This window comes from Pristiophorus japonicus, chromosome 3 (genome assembly GCF_044704955.1).
Source record: "Pristiophorus japonicus isolate sPriJap1 chromosome 3, sPriJap1.hap1, whole genome shotgun sequence".
Lineage (NCBI taxonomy): Eukaryota > Metazoa > Chordata > Chondrichthyes > Pristiophoridae > Pristiophorus > Pristiophorus japonicus.
In genome coordinates, this window is record NC_091979.1 from 88,734,429 (window position 1) to 88,759,718 (window position 25,290).

General features: G+C 40.4%; 1 protein-coding gene across 1 annotated transcript in view; it reads right to left on the reverse strand.

Annotated features, from left to right (window-relative positions):
• Nucleotides 1-9,792: 9,792 nt before the first annotated feature.
• Nucleotides 9,793-25,290, reverse strand: part of fign (fidgetin) — a 44,759-nt gene continuing 29,261 nt past the window's right edge. The window contains exon 2 of the mRNA XM_070874600.1: nucleotides 9,793-12,074. Within this exon, the coding sequence (XP_070730701.1) occupies nucleotides 9,793-12,066 (2,274 nt within the window). The 5' untranslated portion in view covers nucleotides 12,067-12,074. The remainder of the gene's footprint in view (nucleotides 12,075-25,290) is intronic.

Below are 25,290 nucleotides of genomic sequence, written 5' to 3' on the forward strand. Positions count from 1 at the left end.
GGAGGATGCTATGAGGCTGCAGAGTGACTTGGATAGGTTAGGTGAGTGGGCAAATGCATGGCAGATGAAGTATAATGTGGATAAATGTGAGGTTATCCACTTTGGTGGTAAAAACAGAGAGACAGACTATTATCTGAATGGTAACAGATTAGGAAAAGCGGAGGTGCAACGAGACCTGGGTGTCATGGTACATCAGTCATTGAAGGTTGGCATGCAGGTACAGCAAGCGGTTAAGAAAGCAAATGGCATGTTGGCCTTCATAGCGAGGGGATTTGAGTACAGGGGTAGGGAGGTGTTGCTACAGTTGTACAGGGCCTTGGTGAGGCCACACCTGGAGTATTGTGTACAGTTTTGGTCTCCTAACTTGAGGAAGGACATTCTTGCTATTGAGGGAGTGCAGCGAAGGTCCACCAGACTGATTCCCAGGATGGTGGGACTGACCTATCAAGAAAGACTGGATCAACTGGGCTTGTATTCACTGGAGTTCAGAAGAATGAGAGGGGACCTCATAGAAATGTTTCAAATTCTGACGGGGTTAGACAGGTTAGATGCAGGAAGAATGTTCCCAATGTTAGGGAAGTCCAGAACCAGGGGACACAGTCTAAGAATAAGGGGTAAGCCATTTAGGACCGAGATGAGGAGAAATTTCTTCACCCAGAGAGTGGTGAACCTGTGGAATTCTCTACCACAGAAAGTTGTTGAGGCCAATTCACTAAATATATTCAAAAAGGAGTTAGATGAAGTCCTTACTACTAGGGGGATCAAGGGGTATGGCGAGAAAGCAGGAATGGGGTACTGAAGTTGCATGTTCAGCCATGAACTCATTGAATGGCGGTGCAGGCTAGAAGGGCCGAATGGCCTACTCCTGCACCTATTTTCTATGTTTCTATGTCTATATATAAAAATCCATTAGATTTATCCAAATATAGGATGGCAGTTCTCATCAGAACTGAACTACATTCCTGACAGTTAAACACAGCACATTTAGATGCAGAAAACCACAATATATAGCTCTTACGTTTATTCCCCCAGAATTAACAGAATAATTGATACTTCCTTTTGCTTTCTAATAGATGTTCTTTTTTGCTTGTAGCTACATGGTTTCTAAAATAAATTCCTTTAATATGATGCAATGGTAGCATTTGCTAATGCTGGATTATATAATGGGGTTCTAAACTAATCCGTTCAGTTTCCTCTAATTGTTGAAACCTATTGCCCACTGAAAATTCAGTGTAGTGGTATGTATTTCTTTCAGTATTACATGATTAATCTAAACAAGTGTAAATGCTGTACCGCAGCTCTGTGAATACAATATGAGAGGCCACAAATGACAAAATGCTAGGATTTATTTTTTTAAACATTTATGTTATTTCTCTTCGAGTATTTCTGGCTGAAATCTTGCAGTCTAATATGATACCAGCAGTGGACATTCAGACTAATAATAAAAGAAGCATTAACTGTTGTTATTGTTGCTCCTACTGTACAGTCTAAAGAAAGCTAAGTTATCATAATTAACACATGCTAATTGAGGTTATGTTTATTAGTAATTATGTTTTGAGAAGAATTTTAATTCCTGTTTATCTTGACCACATAGGCATTTGACCTCCAGTAAACAGCATACGAAGATTCTTATTTTGCAGAATATCTTCTCCATCAAGCTACATGAAGGACTCACATCGCCAATTTGCTCTCATATATTGGCTGCTTCAGCGATTGTGATTTTTTTGTCGAGTGCAGCGAGAAAGAAAGGCTCTGGTTTGCAGCAGTCTTTAATGTAGAAGAACCTTTGCACTAATGAGTGGTTTGTCTAGTGTTCTTAACCTTATCAGCAGCCCCTGAAGTGATAAAGGCCTCGCCATTATGTGCTGAAAGATGTTGATAATTCTCAATCTCGATATGGGAAGAGGGCTTTTTGTCACCATTCAGAATACATGGTTAAACTAAGCAAGACTGCTCGCAATTACCATGCCAGTCTCTGTTCTATGAAGTGGACAGCTACAGGCAATACAGAGAAGTAAGCAGGCGGGGGCCTCTCTTGTCATGGCAAGAATTATTGCCTGGTGCCTAATAGAATAAGGGCCACTTACAGTGTCATGACTTCTGTCCTGAAAAATGGAAAAATCTAAGAATTGACAGGACAGAAAGGAATGACTCTTCTGGTGTCTCACAGCTAATAATGACCGCATGAAGTAGACCTGCATGTTGGAATGTGAAATGAAAGAGGTTGCATCTCTTCCTGAAGGAGGAATAAAAAGTGGTAAGACATCAGGGAGTTGTGAGTGCTGGCCACAACAAGGTTATGGGATGAGGAACACTGGACATCATTGTCTCTGTGCATCACAAGCAGATCCAAAGGCAACAATATAAATGATCAGCTGAATGGTTAAAGATGGCCGAATGTTTGAAGAGATGAAGATGTAATTTTGTCCCAGTTCCCCGAGGATCTGAATTAAATATGACTACAGGGCTTAATCAAATAGCTAGTCACCAAACAACAGCCGAGGCTGCATTTTTTATTCCTAGCATGTTTTCTCCAGTTACATTACTTATGCAGAGGTTTGTCAGCAGTGTGCATTATTAGCGCTTTAGAGATAAACTTTAAGTGTGCTCCCAATTAGCACAACAGTGACCATGTACAGTGCCTGTGCTTAATGCCTGCTCTCAGAGAGAAGCTAGTTATGAAGGTTTGAGAAAATGAAACAGCTTAAGCATTCATTTTGAGTGGAGAGACAGCTCCTATTAACATTTAACAGCATTTGTGCAACTCTGTGCGGAGGTTATGATGCAAATGAGGAAGAATTAAAAGTGGCCAGGGGTTTGTCATTGATGGATTGCAGTCTGGCGGTGTTCACACTTCTGTTGTGTCCATCATAAGCGATTACTGTGTAATTAAACCTTATTTCTCTACTCTCCAGTGCATAATTACTTTGTGAATGTAACCATCATCTAAAAGCTACCAAAATGCTTCAGCATTTAGTCTTGCAGTCATTTCTACCCAGTGTCAGATATAGCCATCAGACAGTGCAAAGGAACTGTCACTTTTAATAAGAGGCAAAAAATTAAATGAAACAGTATGCTTATTACAGAAAAATTAGGCTTTCAAGTGGTAGAGTCCTTTTGTAATTTGCATAATTTATTCTTTTTTACAGCAGCAAGCTTCGGGCAATTTTCCTCACATTTAAATAGATCGCACATTTAAGGCTACTTAAGTAAAATTATCACTTTGCATATTTTAATTGTTGAGAAGAAAGTGAATAGAAAGGTCTGCGGCATGGACTTTTGAGTCGGTCAGATGAACGACTGTCTGATTTGTGAGCTCAGCGCTGTTCCACTACAGATAACCCTGCAGTTCACAGACATCCACATGCATTTCATCAGCATGCAAATACAGCTTGAAGGAGTGCAACAAGTGGATCTTTGATATTTACAAACTAGCCACTAATAACTAGAATGTAATTTGCCTGACACAAGCATAGATTCTGTTATCTCAGCTCTGTGGATGCCCATAGGTGCCTTCGTTTTTAGATTGCACCTTCTTATGAAGGCCATGCTTGACTGAAAGTAATACTGTGTGCGTATGTATACATTTTACGAGAATTCCTTACAGCTGAGTATACTGCTTGTGAGCATGGCCTGAAGGCCAGGAATTCCAGGCCACTAAGGCTGTTAGTCTGAGCTGAAAGCAGAGCTGCTAAGAAGCAGGAAGTGTTGAGGTTCTAGAAAGGGAGCAGAGGAAAAATCCGTGGCTTCTCATCAGCAGGACAGGAAAAGAAATACAGATGTCTCTGATTTAGATGATAACCTAACAGTCAGCATTGTGAGGCCAATAATACTCCTTTCCAAAAAAAAAGCTGCAAATGACTAACTTGACTTTGCATAAGATTGTTTGCTGATTAGAAATGCACCAATAAATACTGAAGTATGCAAACAGATTTTGGTGTATGTTTTTGTAACTGTGAGACAAGCTGTTGGGCAGTTAAAAAAAAACATGTTCAGCAGCAAATCATTAATTACATTTTAATGAACCTGAAGCAGTTACTAAAATAACCTTCAAAAGTTTAGCAAAAATGAAGCGCAACCCAATATATGTAAATGTCTCAGAATAAGCTAAAGACACAATGGTGTTAGCTTAGTAATGTCATATTACTCAAAAAATTATTATCCCATTAATACAACCAGATATATGCCTAACAATGTATATCTGTTTGAATTTAAAAACATTTTAAAAATAGCCCACTGAAGACTAGAAGACCTTTTTTCATTTCTCAGCAGCAGTGCTGTTTTCTCATCACATTTCAGATTGAATTATGCTTGGAAGTATCTTACATACCATAATAAGTATTCTGGGATAAAAATTTAGATTTCTGTAGGATTTGACTTGAGAAGGAAGGGGGTCATAAAAAGCAGGTATTTGTAAAGCCAAATCTAAAAAATCAAATGTTGATTCCACTGGCCAGCATAGCAGTCTCCCTGAATCATCAGGGAATACAGACACATACTCACCTCTACACTGGCAGGGATCAGATGCAGACACGTTCCCCCCTCCCCCAGGCTGATCAGCATTCCAATGTCACCAGGGAACATGGATGCATGCTTGCTACTAGATTTCCAAGGATTGAATGCACGCTAGATGTCCTGGGGAAACTTATGTATTTTTGTTACTAGATTTTTGAGAATTAAATGCCCTCCTCTACACATTGCCCTGGAAAACAGACTCGTGCTTCAGATTGAAACACTGCAACCACCCACTATCTTACTAGACTAAAATCAACATAATAACGGAAAAAACATTTCATTACAAACTAAAACAGTAAGATCTACCTTTGCTGCATTGGTTTCAGACATGAAACAGCAGCTGCTCATCCATCATCCATCCTGATAAGTGGGCATCTAATGGTTGGACACACAGAAGGATGTCCATCTGTACATGTGCCATACCATTTATTAAAGGGACAGGTTAACTAAACCCAAATGAACTGAGCATATGGATCACTTCAGGGTTCAAATTTGGTTCAGTTCTCATCCATGTAAAAGCCAGTTTCAGATCACATGGAATAGTCATAGCTGGCTATAGTCATAGAAAGCTACTGTACCATCTGCCAATAGCAATCCGACAATGTTGTAACTACACAAACAAGTGGACACTTTTCCTCTAGAAATAATTGTGGAGATGACAGGCACTACATAGCAATGGTGGCAGAGCCCAGGACAATTTGAACCTTTGTTATTTTTGGATACGATACAGTGGGAAAAGGTTCAGTCCTTCAAAGGGCTAGCTTTCCTCTTAGTTTTCATTGTAGCCATGTGTGTGAAGGAAATAGAAATCCACAACCTTTCATATTCAGAATTTTATTTGAGGTATGCTTGTTCTTTTCTGTTTCCATATTTAGTAGCATAGCCATATACAGGTACAACAAATTGTACAATAGAGAAAACTTTTCATAAAAATATCTGCCTTGAACCACAAATTTTCTTTTAATGGTCACTACTTAAACTAGTTATTCTATATGAAAATTTACTCCAATAATTTCCCTGTGGTAGCAAGTAATTATGAAAAGAAAGATTCTATGTGGCTAGATAATATAATTGGATTCAGCACTGAATTTCCAGACTACAGTGCCTTACTACTTCCTAGGACTGAGATGCAGAGGTTTACAATGATACTGCACCAATGAGGACAAAATGCATTGCAACAATTTCAGGAACTCAGTCGAGATCTCCAATTTAATCGTAAAGCAGTTTCCTATGCACATACATTCAACCATATAATGATCCCATCACATCAGCAACTGAAAAAACAGTTTAAACCAGAAATGTTTCATTTACACAAATAATGTTCACAAATGATGTGAAGTTATTTATTGACCTTTTTCTTAAGTAATGATATTGTGCAGCCTAAAAGATGGGAAAGTCTTTACACAGTGCAGTAAAGACAAATTTGGTTTCAACAGATACAAAATAATATATACATATATTTTAAAACCTGCTGAAAATATTTATATTTTATGATACTGTATAGGACTTTTATGTCTACAGGAGGTTATCCTTTTTTTTTAAAAGAAGTTAATTTAGGAATCAAGTTTTAATTTTTTTAAATTATAATCCTTAATTATTATTCATTTGATGGGCCAGAATTAGATATGACACACAAATTATTTGTAGCTCTTATGGCTACACAAAAAAGGCGTATACAGTAACAAACATCCTACAGAAATGGTTTGGTCTTGAGTAACATTTTCCAGTCCAACAATATCACCAGTAGGTGTGCATTATCTACACGGCCACACTTTCCTAATGCTTCCTATCATTTCGGTTGATAATACTGTTCAGTGTAATGACAGTCTTTCTGAGGTAGACTGTTCCAAGTTCAAGGACAAGTCTTTTATTTTACAAATGCATGACATTCAAAAAGGACATAAAATAATAAATACTACATGTACAATATGTAGCAATGAGGTAGAAATGGTTACAAAGACTGCAACAATGTTTGAATTTACAACAGATGTAGGATAAAAGAAAATTCTGAGTGGCTAAACTGCAAATACATTTTTTTAAGCTCTTTCACAATAGTAGCTTTATGATGTTAAAACAGGAATGATTGTGCTCAAAACACTTCAGTAGGACCATTTTAAATACTGAACATTCTGTTCTATCGTTTCATTTTTCTCAGTCCCGCAGCATGGCTGACCCAAACTGCCTACATTGTAGCTATCAGAAGGACTCAGATGTGCCATCCTTCCATTTTAAATTGAACTGCCTTTAACAATGCTGTGTATTGTGCTACACTACTAGTGTTACATTTAAGAACGGGGAAGAATTTAGAATGACAGGCAATGACTGTGTGCTGTAACAGGAACAGCTGATTAGGACTGGGGAAGGAGGTAGAATGTGCCATTGTAATTAAATGCTGCCTATCTCTGTGCTATAAGGTGTTTGTGTAAAATTTAACAATGACTCAAAACCATAATACAGACTTTCGTTGCCTGACACACTCCAGCATCTCTGGCTGAATGACCTCCAGCACAACATTAAACCTATTTACACTTCAAGAGCATGAGTGCTGACTAAAGAGCTTTCACAAATAAAACTAATTTCACATTCTGTTAATTAGTTTAGACGGTCAGAATTTAAATTACTGTTAAATTACTGGGCTGTTAAGAAAATTCTGGAAACAAATAAATTTTATGCGTGTAAGCTGGTCTTTTACTTTTCACAAATTGATAATGAATCAAAAAAATTGAAATATGTTAAAAAGATAAAATATGAAATGTTATTTTTGGGCAAAACAATTTATATTTTCCACCAATAAGCCACAAACTTTGGTTTCCACGTTACATTCACAGCAGACTATAAATGAATAAGTACACATGTGGAAAACCCATGCTAATTTTATCTTTTTAATAACTGCAGTCTGATGGCATGCATTGGTTGAAATGCTATAAAAATGTTAATATTAAAGCCTGTTTGGATATAACATGGATGCACAATGTCACATTTAGGTGGCACATTAGGGTGGAATGGCCCACAGCGCTGATGTCTGTAATTACACTTTCATTTCACTCCAAAAGAATCCAAGCTAAAGAAAATAATACAACCCATTATTAGTCTTCCAATTGGTGGGTTAGCTGGAATTATTGAATTAAGTTTCACTTCATCATTTCCAATAAATGCATTAAGATTGAAATAAAAATCTAGTTTGAAAGCAGACACCAAGTTTAATGGCTAACCTAAAGACAACAAAAAGGGTCAGCACAGTGCATTGGCAAACTTTAAGAGAAATATTGATTTTAGACTGTAGCTTGTTTTTTAAAAAATAGTGAGAAGGATACTCTGAAATTCTAATTAAAATGAGCTTTTTTCCCACAAAAATAATACATGGGGCAAAACCTAACTTCTTTATCTTCTAGTTTGGCATTTCAGTGCAGATTTAAAAAAAAATGCTTTTAAACTTACATTATTTAATGGCAACACAAAGTACCAGTGCTTTGCAACAGTTCTTTAACTGTATAAAATAAAGAATTGTAAAAAAACAATACATTCAGCAGCGAGCAAGACTGTTCTGCTCATGCAGTCACAAGCTTTGGGGCAGCTGCAGCCTAAGCTACTCCTGTTCAGAGACATTACCCAACATCAATCAGCTGTCAAAAACAAAAAGTTGCACATAAAGCATTAAAGGATAAAAAGAAAGACAACACAGGAGGGGTGATAAAAATGCCACACATGCCAGCTAATAGTTGTTCCAGAAAGAACACTCCACAGAATGTGTGGCTGAAGGAGGGGGAAACGTGAAGCTCACTTGAGGGAAAATTAGCAGCTCACAGAAACTTGTTCTGCAGGTTAGCATACCAAAGTGTAATCTGACTTCCAAAAACCCTCTAATAATCTGCTTTCCGAGAGAATATAACAAAACTGAGGTAGAACAGAAAGCAGGACACACTTCCTCCTTGGGCTTCAGCACATCTATGAGGAATGGTAGTTAAATTAATCTGAAACTGAACACAAAATGTTAGTTTTATTTCAGTGTACTGAAAATCTTGCACACATTTTCATACTTAGCTACTGCTTATCCAGCAGCCAGCCAACTGCCTGCCACATGTAGCTCTGTGACCCATGACCTTCCAACTTTGACATATAATGAACCCTTCCCCACCCCCATCTCAATAACCTAGAAGCTACAACTGTAACCAGTCAGCAGTGGCTTGAAGGTCAACAGTCATAGTTCACAGCTAAGTGTGTCTTTCAGATAGTAGTGAACCACCAAATAAAGAATATGAAAAATTATTTCCCCAAATACTTAATTATTAAAGTGGCTTTCAATTGACATGTGCACCTCCTGACTGGGTACTGCAGCTACTGTAAGATCACAAACATTATTGTCAGTTGCTACGATTAAGAGGAGCTTGGGCTGAATTTATCCCCAAGTAGGAAAGCAATCACTTTCACAATAAGGATTCATCCTTCTGTTTAAGCCTGGAACAGCTAAACAGTGTAAAAGGTTCTGACGGACCACTTCAGAATAAACCTGGATACATTCAAAGTCATCTCCTCACTATTATTTTCTTTGAGGTAAACATACAGTAATATTAGTAATGAGAAACCCAGCCTATGACTCTCAGCAGTACATAGTGCTTTCAACACATTCCTTTGAGGTACAAATCACAATCACTTTCCTGAGTATTTGCGGACAGAACATTAAAAGAACTGAACTGCTAAAATTAAGGTCCAGATTATCAATACCCTGCTTTAACTGTTCTCAGGTGATACTGCAGAACAGACAGGATTGAGGAATACTGTTGTCCTAAGAATGGCAAAAGCTGGCTAGCCACCTCCTATTACAACTGTTCATTTCTCAACAAACATTTAGTTCAAAATTGTTTAAAGTTAAAGCTCTTGTATTAGCACATGCCACCTACTGAATTGTGAGGCAAACAAAAAAATAAAGCACCACTTCAGGCACTTGACAGCAACTGAATCTCAAGAACAGCAGAATGGAATCAACACAGAGGGTTCCTGTCCTTTGAAAACAACCCACTTTTCACTGCACCTTGGTGAGCGTCGTCTTGTTTGAGCAGAACTACGCATCAATATAAGCTTTTCCATATACAGCTTACATTTGAGTAGCTCTGACATTTTGCGCTCTTCCTTCAAGTTTACCCTGACTCTCAGTCATATGCCAAGGTCACTGTTGTCTCCTCAGTACCTTTTTCAACTGTAATACTACTGAAAAAGGGGTTTCTAATCCCTATGTAGCACATTACTGTGACCAATGATCACTGCATATTCACAGGCTTATCATTGGCTGCAGCCAAACATTTTGTTCCATTCAACATACACGTCCAGCTCTTTCTGGGAAATGCTTGGCTGGATCTTGCAAAAAGCATTATCGAAGTCCTGGTAAGTGATTGGCCTCAACTGATTAGGCATGATGGCTGAAAGGTCTGTGCCCTGCATGGCGTGGAGAGGACCTACCATTGCTTCCTGACACAGTCGAGCCATATCCAAGCCAGAGAAGCTCTCAGTACGCTGCACAATCAGTGCAATCTCCTTGTCACTGAGGCAGTAGTTGTGCTGTGAGAGCAAGTGTATTACCATCTGGTGCCTTGCTGTACTGTCAGGTAATGGGATTAAAAGTCGCTTCATAAAGTATCTGCGACCAGCTTCATCTATTTCTTCTGGTTTACTGGTGGCACAAATGACCACAACCTGATCCTCCACAGAGGTCACTGAAATGTCCAGCTGCATGAGGAGCTCTGTTTTAATACGGCTGATGGGACTGGTCTCTTCATTCACTTGTGACGAAAGAAGCAAATCAACTTCACTGATGAAAATGACAGAGGGCTGACGACAGCGTGCCACAAGGAAAGAAGCCTGAATGATTTTGTCCCCTTCCCCCAGCCACTTTGAAATAAGTGCTGAGCCATTGATTCTGAAGAAGGTGGCACCCAGCTGACTAGCTATGCACCTGCCCAATAATGTTTTGCCTGTTCCTTGAGGCCCGAAAAAAAGGATGCTTCTAGGTAGAGCGCTGAGTCCGGTGAAAACATCAGGCCTCAGTATGGGCCATAAAACCTCCTCCTTTATGGCTGCCTTGGCCATTTCAAGTCCTGCTATGTCACTCCAGTCTATTGGAGGCCCTTGGTTTATAATTTCATTGGTTACAAGTTCTATGAGGTGTGAGTCAGTGTTCTTCAACTGTTCATCAGCTGGCCGGTTAGATGAGGTAGCTGCGCGGATGCCGGGGCCCTGTATTGGATGTGGGAGGAGCTGCCTGTGCTCATCACTGCGTTCATTCATTACCGGCGAGGTGAATTTCCCAAAAGATTCGGTTGATCTCGATGGTCCCATGGAATTTTTACCAGCGCTGTACAAGGGTGGTGTGAGGGCCCTGTTTGACTGGCTGTTGAATTTTCTTTGCTGATCAGTGACTATCAGCTGTTTTGTTGGTTTAAATGCTAGAGATGCCGACTCGGCACTCCTGTCAAAGCCATTTCCTCTGCTTGTGTTTGAAATGCTATTATCTGGCATTCTGTACATAGGGGTCTGCGCAGTTCGCTGTTGTCCATAACTGTAAGTTCCATAGCTGGGGTCCATTTCTCCCTGCCCTGCCATGTAGAAAGCTTTTCTTTTCAGTGAATTGGCTGAACTGTTACTAAGTGGTGATGGCGCAATTGGTGGCAAGCCATGACTCTGGTAATTATAGCCTGGTACGGTGGTGGGAGGGAGAGGAGTTGGAGCAGCGATGCCTGATGGCAGATAGGCCGAGGGAGGGGGGGCTGCACCAGGACTGTATCCAGGGCCAACAGGAGTCTGTGGGGGGTAGCCAGTCGAAGGGTAATTATACACAGTGCCAGAAATGTTAGAGGAGCCTGTACTATAGCCTGGGACTAGGGAAGGAGGAGGGGGAGGAGGAGGAGGAGGAGGAGGTGGCTGCAGGAGGCCAGAGCTGTGCAAAGGTGATGGATGAGGTGATGGAAGTGCTGGGGCTGACTGACTGCTGTAACTTGAATGCAGATAAGAGCCATTGTAAGCTGTGGCATATTCTTGAGATGCGCCGACTGGTGGGAGCCCAGAATGAAGACTGCCGCAGGTACTACTGGAATAGCCTGGTTCTGGCAGGTTGCTGGCTACTCCAGGGGAGCTCCCTATATTTCCAGAAGCATCTGTCGGTGGGAGGGCAGTGGTCACTCCTGATTTACTCGCAGTTATGACATCCGGAACACAGCTCATCGGGTACACACCTTCAGAGTTCACTGAAGATTGCCAAGGCTCGCCTTCATTTTTCCGTCCATTAACTAGTCCTGGCGGCCCCTCTGAGTAGCTACTTAAGATAGATCGTTCATTGGGGCCTTCTAAAATTCCAGAGTATTTCTCTGCATATTTTTTCAGCAGGTTTGAGGCAGTCAGTGCAGAGATATCATCGTTGGCCCAGGCATACTGATAGGTGCGTTGCAGATGGCCTCTGAACACGTCTGCTTTATGGGCTGGCGAACGAGTAGTGGAGGAAATGTCAAAGTGCTGTTCCGGCCACTGGCTCAGAGGCTGGGCATGCTCCGGCGTCCACTGCATCTTCAAGCCTGCAAAAGACAACATTTCAATCCATTAAAAACTGATGCTCCGAATGCTGACTAACCTACCATGGCACTGAACGTTTACACGCGTTTACACTGTGATCTAATGGCCCTATGTGACTGCAGACTTTTCACCATCAGCAATAATGTCTCGTTAAGCATTCAAATTCTTATTTATCTTAAATTCCTATTTAACTAAGCTAAATCTGCGTAGTTCCCCAACAATCACATTTTTGCATGCACGGCAAGCAGCAGAAGTCGTCTAACTGTGAAAAAGTTATTTCTAAACACCATCCACCGCGAAGGTATGTAACTCTTTGCGACGGAGACTAAAATCAAGAATGTCCAGTCATGCCACCGGCTTCCATCCTTCGGCACAGGCTCGATGATTGGCAGGTACTTGGAGATGAAGGTCAGCAGCACAAGTACACAAACTGCGCGACTGAAACCGACTCCCGATTGGAAAAAGTTACATCTCTTCAGGAGGGATTTAACAAAGGAATAAAATATTTTTATGGTAACCTTCATGAACTTCTACCTACACGGAAAGGAATTACGGCAGAAGTGGGGGCCAGTGGACTTTTAAATTACATCTAGCTTTAAATTACTTTATGCCTGCACAACCTTTTTAGATTATTTTGCGATAAATTTACATTAAACAACAGCAATACAGGTATCATTAGAAAACAGCTGCTAATAATTCTTGTTTTGTCCAAGTCCATCATGATCATTACATATAAAAACGCCGCAAAATTATTTGTGGCAAGCTTGCAACACAAGGGATAACGTTACATATGTCTTTTTAATTTGCAAAAACAACACTAATTACCCCATCCCACAGCAGAGCCTGTTACTGGAAAGCAATCAGATGGACTGCATTTGCTGGTCGCTTCTTAATACAGTTTCCGTTTTCTTTCTAATATAAAATATGAGACACAGCTGACATATCACTTCTGGGATACCTTTCTGATTTTATACTGAACACCTAGTTAGCGCGGTATAATGCACCCTGTGCAGAACAATATGACACAGACATTTCAGGTCATTCTATAATCCAACTCTCATCTGAGTGGTCTGAGACAGTTTCAAATCTGCTTCACAGAGTGCAGCAAAGCAATCTCCCAGGCAGCGCTCCATCGCTTTCATCACACAAAGCCTACAACTCGGCATGAATTACAACTGGCCCTTTTGCTTCTTAGTCCTGTTGTCGAAGCTCTGAAAAAACAAGCGTCACTTGTCTGCCAGTCCTCTTTCTTTAGCAGCCTTCAGGGTACAAAAGGCACTGGGCAGCCTAATCCTGCCGTTCTCACACAAACTCGAACACTATTTATGAAGCTGAGCAGAGATATTTAATCAGAGTTATATCTGTAGCACAATGTGCAATAATGTTATATTTCATTCCTTCAAATACATAGACAGAGACCCCCAAATGCGTCAGCTAACTCTGTCCAAGTCTTACCTGAGCATGGCACACATTACTGTTTTGATGCAGCTGTATCAACAGGCTCCCTTAATCTCGATCATATTACAAAAAGTGATTTTTCACAAACAGTCCAGTGCCCTCTGGCACAGATTCTGTGATAAGAGGGAGGCCCAGTTGAATTGAAGCATCTGTGGCACTGCTCCACTCTAAATTATTACTGTCCGTTTTTACAGCTCCCACCCCCTCCTCATCTCCTCCCCCTCTTTAGCTGTTCACAGCCAGGATGAGGCATCAGATGCGGCTGCTGTAGCCTTGCTCTACTAAACAAATGCAACATACTGTTTGCCTGGTAACAGAACAGCATGTCGATCCCCATCTGACACCCTCTCCGGCATTGGCAAATCATTGCACCAGACACTGGGAGCTAATTAACAGGATGATGCTTTGCTAATTGTGTTAATTTACAGGGTTTAATTCAAAGAAAATCACAATATAGCTGGCACCCTTGTCATGCTTCCAACTTAGCACTGAAGAAATGTATGAAAATGAGAAGACTGAATATGTTCTCTGGCAGAAAAATGCAGGGATCAGTAGAGAGGGAAAAAGAGACCAGCATTTCTATGAAGCAAGGTCAAGACAATATCATACCCACCCATTAAAGTTACAAAGATATAAACATCCTGAAAATAAAGGATCTATTTTTAAAATTTTAATCATAACCAGTTTTAGTTTAATTTTGAAGCTAGAAAATTAACCAGAAATGATTTGATTCTTAACTCAGCACAAGTTTGGTACAGTAACCAGCTAAAATGTCAGCGATTTTGCTATAAAATAATTCATTGCCAATGCTCCCTGGACTTTAATGCGCGGCTGCCATGGGAGGAATCTTTTCTTAAAACAAACGCATAAACAGAATATACTAAACTTCAGTTTCAATTTTGTCAAAATCTCTTGCACTTTCTCTGCAATTAGTGCTGGTAATTAAATAATTAGAAACAGCCACAGTTCACTATTAGTCATGTTGCCTGACAAAATTTACTTGGTGATTCTTGTGCTCCACATCTCCATGTAGATTGTTATTTTATCTACTGGACTAATAGGCTTCTTTAAGTTTCATTATGAATATTTAGCATAATAGTTCTGCTTTTTAAGTGAATGCCCATTTAGTTATGTGCCTTAATTTTTATAAATGGGACTACAGGATTTAGTAGATTAACAGCATTAACGAGCTATGTTTGCTAATAACTGATCAAAATGAAATGTAAAGACACCCCGCTTCCACCATGATTTAACAAAGAATAATGTAACTGAGGAACTTGCAGTCTTAAACTAACAGATTCTAATTTAAATTCAGGCGGAAGAACATTCCTTTTAAATCACACTTTCACACCTTGCATTTGCAGATTACATTACAGTTTGGAACAAATTATTTAATTTCTATTCTGTTTCATTTGCAAAAAGAGGCACCTCCAACAATCACAGAAGTCTTTCTCTGTAACTGTGTGTTTATCACAGGTACAGTTGCAATCCCACAACATCAAATGCTAAATGAAATGGAAACAGAAAAATAAAAATGAAGCACAATGACTGACTTGAAACCATTCAACCATAGCTTGAACTGCGGCTGACGGGCTCTGCCCATTCTCTGTGGATATGGACAAAGCATAACTGTTTGCAAGTCCAGCTTCACTGCAAACATTTCAAGTTATGGACACAAGTATTACCCATGTGCAAAATTCTCTCCTTCACATCAGTGCTACTATAAACATTTAAACAAGCAAAAGGGTAGCCAAGTGGTCTGTGGTGGAGGCGCTGGTGGATTATTAATTTAGTGTTGGACTCTATTCTTGTCGCGTGCATACTCCCAAATCATCCCAAGACAGTCAACTGTTGGAATTGATTTCTGAGCTTCTGGCAGCATTAGAGTAGCCTCTCAGCTCATGTAAAAGAATCCAGAAACTAACTACTCATGTTGTGCTGCCTTCTGCACGAGAGGACCAAAGTTCATTCTGCAGCAGGAAAGGCTGAGGCTCATCGTCAGAGAGGGAACCCTAGTTATTGGTGGGTGTGGGGGGGGGGGGGGGGGTGTGAGGTTGAGGTCCAAGTGAAACATCCGATCCTGCATTCAAAAAACTGTCACCTCCGTGTGCATCAGTCAACAGTGAGTAGGCTGTTTGTTCTTATCGCCTAAAATCACTGAGATCCCTTTCGCAGCATATTACCAGCAATATCAAACACACAAGCACACAAAACAAAAATCACATTTGGGTTGTTAGTTTGGAAAGGAGCTGCGCTGAAAGTCTACAGCCCCATTTTTGCCACAGTTTGATTACACAACATCCCAATAATGAAATAGTTTCTGACTGGCTCGAGGGCCTCGGCTCACATTCCACTGATTAGCACCTCAAAAGACTCTCAAAGAATGCACTTTTGTATAATTTAACAGCGCTTGGTGGTCAAGCCTTTTGCACAATGATAAAAACCTACAACATTTTACAGCACATTCTTTATGCTTTGTAAATGTCAATCTCCAGCAAAGCATGCAAAAATTAGCCACATAAAGTTAGCTTTTTTTTACTCCCTTCACAGTGATGGGGTATAAGAATTTCCTGTATTTGAGTGAGCAATGTTTAGAATTATTTTATAGGATTAACAAGCCTTTTTCTTACAAACTCAAAGTAATATTTTCAGCACCCTGGCTCAGAGAGCAAACAACACAAAGCTGACCTTATTTAGTACTATTAATCTCTGTATTCTTTGCTGTTTTTAAGCAAACATGACTGCGCCTCCAGTATGTCCATCCAATTTCCCACCACGTAAATTGGACTGCCGTTTGCACAATTCGCTATTCATTATGGAACAGCTGAAAGGAAACACAGAGGTGGCTGTTCTCGTGATGCCTTGTAGCTGGATTCCACCACATCAAAAAAGAATTTTATGCTAGGGGAGCACTGTAATTGAAATTCATTCTCATCAGACTCATTACTGCTTTCATCGATTTACAATACTAAAGATGCTTATTAAGTAACTATGTTCAATAAACCACCATGTTAAAAAAAATCTGTAACAAGTTCTTAACAGCCAATTTTCACTACGATTATAAATGTTAAGCTGCTATGTAACCAACAGATTGCAAAACACTGCTGTCACTAAACTGGAGTTTCATTGTCTGGGTTCACGTTCTTACATACTATAATACACTTAATATGGAAACTGCACTGTTAATTTAAAAAATTGAGATAATTGGGAATACTACAAACAATTTAAAATATATTACAGCACAGTTAAAGATATATTTGAAAATAACATTTATTACTATTACATGCATACGAGAAAATATATGTTGTTGTTTAAAACCAGTATCCAACTTAAAGACCATCCGCATAAACACCCCAACTGACCACCACATTGGAAATATTATAAGCAGATAATTATGCAGTAATTATGTTTTGTTGGACAGGTATTTACAGTGTGCAGATAATAAGGCATTACTCTGTTCTAACTAGGGTAGATATCAGTCACATACTAGCCACTCTTTCTCACCAGTTGGGAAGGTTGCGTTTTAGTTTGTGGGGTCTGTAAATAGGAGTCTCTCGGGAGTGGGGGGTAGATATGACAGTGTCTCTGGTGCAGCAATTAAATTGAAGTTATTGGTCAATCTAGCACAATTAATATCAAAACCACACAACACTGCACTTTGCTTAACAGACATGCTCCTCTTCATTTATGTAGACATATGTTGTCCACTTCGAGCATAATCTCAGTAATGTGCATTGAAAATGGTAAAATATCAAAACTACTAATTGTCAAGTTTAACAAGGAAATAGCCTGAATCTACCCTTAAGCACTCCTTTGCCAAAAAGCAACATTTACAAAGCACTGTACTCAGTGAGAATTTGTGTCAGATGTAAACTCTCCAAATGGAGGTCAAGGTCCATATTCACAAGCATTTCTGCTGTGTGCATTGTTTGGTGAGATTGCAATGCCCCAAAACGTGTAGCCTTCTTGTACGGTAAGTCTTTGAATACATCCCAATGAGCCCAGTATGTAATCAAAGACAGCAGAAGAAATCCAGAACAAAAGGAGAAATGGAAACAAAGAAAATAATCAGATTGCGCACTTATATGAGACAGTCCCAATATCATAAAAAGGCTGGCACATTGCTGGTGTATTTATTGCAGACAGGTAGAATAATATTCACATTGGTGACTCTGGTAGATACGGCTCATTCTAGGTCCTACTAATAAATCCACCATCACAGGCACTCAGGAAGACAGCAGGTGTGATGACCTCACGTTACCACACTGGCATCCCATGCTGCCTTGAGACATGCAGTATAGATCAAAGAAAGATTGTGTTACGATGTGTTGACACCGCAAGTTGCACTGCAGTGTAGAATCTACGATTATTAAAATAATGAAGGAATGAATAAAGTGGATGGAGTGCGGTAGTTTGTGTAGAACCAGGAAGAGGAAAGAAGAACGTGATTATAATCTAAGGAGGCCACATCATAATGAAACTTAAAAGAATATTTATTCGTTATCTCATGAAGGTAGGAACTCCTTTTGGGGTACAGTGTATAGATGTTAGCAGCATCCACTGCTTTGCCCAAGCAGTTATTCTTGATGTGTAAGCATGGCAGCAAATGCCACAAACTATTCTACCATAAAGGCATCACAGCTAAATTTAATCCTGGCCTCATATGTACATTTTTTCAGCACGTATCCCTGAGTAGCAAAGAGGAACTCTGGCTAATTTTTCCTTTCCTAGCCTAAGGCCATTGAAATCCAATCGCAGCACCTCAATATCACCCCAACGGAGGTCAGCTGAATCAGCATAAATCAGGAGATATTAGGAAGGGTGACCAAACGTTTGGTCATAGAATTAGGTTGTGAAGAGGGTCTTAAGGAAAAAGAGGGGGGTGGAGAGACGAGGAGTTTAGGGAAGGAATTCTGAAGCATAAGGGCTAGGCAGTTGAAGGCACAACTGTGAATGGTGGAGCCAACGGCGGGATAATGCACAAGATACCAGAGTCACAGGAGCGGCAAGTTTGCAGAGGGATTGTTGGACTGCAGGAGGTTGGAAAGATAGAGAGGGGTGAGGTCACTGAAGGATTTAAACAGAAGGATGAGAATTTTATATTTGAAGCTTAGGGTGACCAGGATCCAATGTAGATCACCGAGGCAGAGGGTGATAGGTGAGTGGGATCTAATGTGGGATAGGATAAGAGCAGTAGGGAACTGAAACTGTGAAGGGTGATGGATGGGAGGCTAACCAGGGGAGCATTGGAGGTAACAAAGATATGGATGAGGATTTCAGCAGCAAGTGGGCTGAGGTAGGGGTGGAAGAAGCCATGTTAGGACATGGACGTCGACAATCTTTTTGATTGACCACATATTTTCTCTGAGCTTAGCTCCAGACATAGAATTTGAAGTCTGTTTCAGCCTGAGTCAGTGACCAGGGAATGAATGGATACATTGGCAAGAGTAAGAGGTTTATGGTGGGGGTCAAAGACGATGGCTGCAGTCTTTCTAATATTTAGCCATGGAAATTACAGCTGATCCACAACAGCCTGTCGGACAAGCAGTCTAACAACCCAAAGGCAGTGGAGAGATACAGTATAGCTGAATGTCATCGGCACAAATGTGGAAGCTGATCCTCTTTCTATGGATGATGTTCCCAGGGAGCAGCACATAGGTGAGGAAGAGAAGGGAGGTGGAGGGGGGGTGGTGAGGATGGATCCTTGGGGAACACTGCTACAGATGCTCTGGATACAACTGGAGAATCAAACCAAGAGCTACCGAGCTGGACGACGCAAGAAAGGTTTTGGAGGATGGTGTCGTCAATTGTGTCAAAGGCTGCAGAGAGGTTGAGGAGGACAAGGAGGACAATGCATCACGGTCACGGTCACAGAGACTTTGATTAGGGCTACTTTGAAGTTGTGAGAAACCTGATTGGAGGGATTCAAAAGGAGTTGTGAAAGAGTTGATTAAGAGTCAACAATATAGAAACATAGAAAATAGGTGCAGGAGTAGGCCATTCGGCCCTTCTAGCCTGCACCGCCATTCAATGAGTTCATGGCTGAACATTCAACTTCAGTACCCCATTCCTGCTTTCTCGCCATACCCCTTGATCCCCCTAGTAGTAAGGATCTCATCTAACTCCTTTTTGAATATATTTAGTGAATTGGCCTCAACAACTTTCTGTGGTAGAGAATTCCACAGGTTCACCACTCTCTGGGTGAAGAAGTTCCTCCGCATCTCGGTCCTAAATGGCTTACCCCTTATCCTTAGACTGTGACCTCTGGTTCTGGACTTCCCCAACATTGGGAACATTCTTCCTGCATCTAACCTGTCTAACCCCGTCAGAATTTTAAATGTTTCTATGAGGTCCCCTCTCATTCTTCTGAACTCCAGTGAATACAAGCCCAGTTGATCCAGTCTTTCTTGATAGGTCAGTCCCGCCATCCCGGGAATCAGTCTGGTGAACCTTCGCTGCACTCCCTCAATAGCAAGAATGTCCTTCCTCAGGTTAGGAGACCAAAACTGTACACAATACTCCAGGTGTGGCCTCACCAATGCCCTGTACAACTGTAGCAACACCTCCCTGCCCCTGTACTCAAATCCCCTTGCTATGAAGGCCAACATGCCATTTGCTTTCTTAACCGCCTGCTGCACCTGCATGCCAACCTTCAATGACTGATGTACCATGACACCCAGGACTCTTTGCACCTCCCCTTTTCCTAATCTGTCACCATTCAGATAATAGTCTGTCTCTCTGTTTTTACCACCAAAGTGGATAACCTCACATTTATCCACATTGTACTTCATCTGCCATGCATTTGCCCACTCACCTAACCTATCCAAGTCGCTCTGCAGCCTCACAGCATCCTCCTCGCAGCTCACACTGCCACCCAACTTAGTGTCATCCGCAAATTTGGAGATACTACATTTAATCCCCTCATCTAAATCATTAATGTACAGTGTAAACAGCTGGGGCCCCAGCACAGAACCTTGCGGTACCACACTAGTCACTGCCTGCCATTCTGAAAAGTACCCATTTACTCCTACTCTTTGCTTCCTGTCTGACAACCAGTTCTCAATCCATGTCAGCACACTACCCCCAATCCCATGTGCTCTAACGTTGCACATCAATCTCTTGTGTGGGACCTTGTCGAACGCCTTCTGAAAGTCCAAATATACCACATCAACTGGTTCTCCCTTGTCCAATCTACTGGAAACATCCTCAAAAAATTCCAGAAGATTTGTCAAGCATGATTTCCCTTTCACAAATCCATGCTGACTTGGACCTATCATGTCACCTCTTTCCAAATGCACTGCTATGACATCCTTAATAATTGATTCCATCATTTTACCCACTACCGATGTCAGGCTGACCGGTCTATAATTCCCTGTTTTCTCTCTCCCTCCTTTTTTAAAAAGTGGGGTTACATTGGCTACACTCCACTCTATAGGAACTGATCCAGAGTCAATGGAATGTTGGAAAATGACTGTCAATGCATCCACTATTTCCAAGGCCACCTCCTTAAGTACTCTGGGATGCAGTCCATCAGGCCCTGGGGATTTATCGGCCTTCAATCCCATCAATTTCCCGGCTAATAAGGATTTCCCTCAGTTCCTCCTCCTTACTAGACCCCCCGACCCCTTTTATAACCGGAAGGTTGTTTGTGTCCTCCTTCGTGAATACCGAACCAAAGTACTTGTTCAATTTCTTTGTTCCCCGTTATGACTTCCCCTGATTCTGACTGCAGGGGACCTACGTTTGTCTTTACTAACCTTTTTCTCTTTACATATCTATAGAAAGTTTTGCAATCCGTCTTAATGTTCCCTGCAAGCTTCTTCTCATACTCCATTTTCTCTGCCCTAATCAAACCCTTTATCCTCCTCTGCTGAGTTCTAAATTTCTCCCAGTCCCCAGGTTCGCTGCTATTTCTGGCCAATTTGTATGCCACTTCCTTGGCTTTAATACTATCCCTGATTTCCCTTGATAGCCACGGTTGAGCCACCTTCCCTTTTTTATTTTTATGCCAGCCAGGAATGTACAATTGTTGTAGTTCATCCATGCGGTCTCTAAATGTCTGCCATTGCCCATCCACAGTCAACCCCTTAAGTATCATTTGCCAATCCATCCCAGCCAATTCACGCCTCATACCTTCAAAGTTAGCCTTCTTTAAGTTCTGGACCATGGTCTCTGAATTAACTGTTTCATTCTCCATCCCAATGCAGAATTCCACTATATTATGGTCACTCTTCCCCAAGGGGCCTCGCACAACGAGATTGCTAATTAATCCTCTCTCATTACATAACACCCAGTCTAAGATGGCCTCCCCCCTAGTTGGTTCCTCGACATATTGGTCTAAAACATGTTCAAAGACTTTGGAGAGGAAAGGGAGGGTATTATTTTATTTGTTCTTGGGACGTGGGCAACACTGGAAATGCAATATTTATTGGCATCGAAGTCACGGTGTACCAGATTTGTTTTCGTTTCCTGAAGGACATTAGTAAACCAGTTGGGTTTTATTACAATTGGGCAGCTTCCATAATCAGTTTTTTCTGGTGCCAACATATAAATAACTGTTTACTGGATTCAATTTCACAACTTGCCTTAGTGGGATTTGAACTCAGAACCTCTGGGTTACTATTCCAGTACCATAATCACTAGGCTACTGTACTAGGTTGGACAAGGGGTGGTAGTTTGCAAGGACAGATGGGTCGAGAGTGAGTTTTTGAGGAGAGGAATGTTGACAGCAGTTTTCAAAGAAAGGGGGACTATGCCTGAAGGGAGGGAACAATTTACAATATCCACTAGCATAGGGACTAGGACAGAAGCGAATCCTCACACTTGGCTTTCACTGTGTAACACCTACATTTTACCATAGCTAAAATTAATCAATTTAAATAATCACAGACAATTACTGCAGGAATAACTGCTGCTTTATCTTTTCACTAACTTTTTGGCACATTAATGAATAGCTTAGACAGAAAAAATGATCAATTCTATATTCACATGGAAGGCAACTGAAAATACAGATAATGAGGTGCCTTTGGAATTGAGTGTCGAATTCATAGGGATGAAAGCAATTGCAGGAAGGTACATTTGGAAATAATTCTGATCTAAGGTAGGATATATAAAGCAGCTTTCATGAAGTTGGTTTCATATCACCATCATGTGACACTGAGCAACTGGTGTCCATTTTGAAGACTTTTCCTGAAACATCCTAGTCTAGTTTCTAATAAATTATTCCCCATGATCTCTTCCATGACTGTCTCTGCACAAAATAATTTACTGATTTAATTTAATTTGGTTTGCCTGAAAAATGAAGTTGTCACAGTCTATTTTCAATTTTTCCATTATACATCAACAACTACGTATCATATTTAACCAGTTACAAATGAAAGCAAATTAAACAGAATGACACAGTAGGTGTGAAATTGGGCCCAGAAAGTTGTGTTAAATTTGGCAATGCATTTCAAGTTCCGATAAACAAATTCTAGTACATCTTTCTACTGTGGAATATTTATTCGATCCTTCATTAGAAAATGAAATTAAAGATATTAACATAAAATAGAGGTTTATAAAGAGCTTGGGCACTGCCTACTTTAGAAAATTTGACATATTATCAATTTTTTTATTTTTGGTCTAACAGCATGAGTCACAATTACTTCACAAAGCAAAAAAATAGGTATGGAATAATCAATTTAAAAATCTAAACTTCAGAATTTCAGCTCCTTTCATGAAAAACCTCAACTTTGAGAAAAATCTAGAATGTAATAATCATCAGCTGTCAATAACCTGAACACAAATACAAGTAACTTCTAATCTCTTCCTCCAACATCCTTTAACGATAAAAAGTACTAATCGCTTTGCAATATTTTTCTGAATATGCTCATTTCGGCTCCAGGATTGTGTTGGGGTGAGATCTGAACTATAAGACTGCAAAATTGGTCCATTTCAATAGCGCACACCAATATCTACATTTTGCTCAATTTGGGTCATTTTGTATTCAGGTTGACATGCTCCCAGAGAATTGTGAACCTCTGGAATTCTCTACCACAGAAAGTTGTTGAGTTCAGTTGGATGGATATATTCAAAAGGGAGTTAGATGTGGCCCTTATGGCTAAAGGGATCAGGGGGTATGGGGAGAAGGCAGGAATGGGGTACTGAGGTTGCATGATCAGCCATGATCATATTGAATGGTGGTGCAGGCTCGAAGGGCTGAATGGCCTACTCCTGCACCTAATTTCTATGTTTCTATGTTTCAAAATGGCAGTGGTCAGAGACAGCAAATAACTTCCCACATACACGTCCTACCACATTTTTAATCCTGTTGTTAGCTTCACAATGTCATGGTCAGTGAGTGGATAGAGCCACAGTGACCAAAGTATTTTATACACTAGTCAATCTCCCATGGCATTGCACATGGGAAGTCAAAACCAAGCATAATTTTCAGGTGAATTGGAAATTGCTTATGTAAACTTGTCATGCTATACGTACACACTAAAAATAAATCATTTAGAATGAGGGAAGAAGCTGCCAGTCTGCCTTTCGCTCTTTTTCTGTCTTTCACTCTGTCTCTTCCGTTCTGTCTCACAGGTCTTAGTTTAGAATCTCTGTCTCACAGGTGTACATAATTAGCATTGACCTTATTGCCAATAAAATACAGGTAAGATCAGTATTGGGCTTCAGAATGCTTTTGTAGATTGAAGTAACATTAAATGAAGACAGACACACTTTCTCGCTTCTTTCTTTATCTCACTCCAATCTCTGACCCCAGTTCCTCTATTGCTCTTCTTTTCACTTGCTAAAGTTTATAAAACATAAAGAAAGGCTACAATAGTTAAGTAATTAGAACACAGTCATTTTTCCTCTCTTGCTTTTTCACACCCACAACTCCACTTTTGAAAATTGTTCTTCAGCTTGTCTTCAAATGCTTATACTAATGTAAAAGGGAACCAACCATCTTCTTTAGCAGTTTAGTGGGCAGATGGGTCCGTGACCCCAGGCAGTTGAAGGACGTACATGTATCCAAGAACAAGAGCTGCATTGGACACTGGCCCTCAAGGTCAGATCTTTAGATTTGATTTTCTAATACCCAGGTATATTTCACTATCATTATTGCCCATCTAGATTACAGTAATGTACTTTATGATACATTGGCCCAGAATTTGCTGGAGCCCCGTTAGTTATACTTTTTCCCTCAATAATCAGTATGAAAATTCTTTGCGCTGCAAATTGCTGGAAGGTGAAGCTGATAACAGCATAGTGAGGTCAATGGAGCATCTAGGACCTCCAAGAACAACGGGATCAACAGTCTAGCTCCTTAACCAATGAGATTTAAGGATTGAGAAAGAAACAGAGGAATAAAAGGGAAGGAAATAAGGTGAATTAGAGCAAATCTGGTAGAGAAAGAGAAATAAAGAGGGAAAGAAAGAGAAATAAAGAGGGAAAGAAAGATTGGATTGAGAGAACAGAGACAGAAATGAAAAGTAAGAAAAAAAGTGAAAAAAGTAAAATTTTAAGAACAATTTACCACCTATAGGAATGAGACTCCACAATTTCAGTTGTTCCCTTTCTGGGCCGGAGAGGTTCAGTGACATTGCAGAAACATAAATCTCGTCATTAAAAGAGTGCTTAGGCTGTTCTCCTGCCCTAACTTTCTGTGGCGCGTTCAATTGGTAATTAATGCACAAATGTAGCAATTACTTGAAACTTATGGGGAGATTGTGGGTGGATTGCTGTTTTCGCAAGCCTAATGGCGGAGCAGCACAAATCATTCAG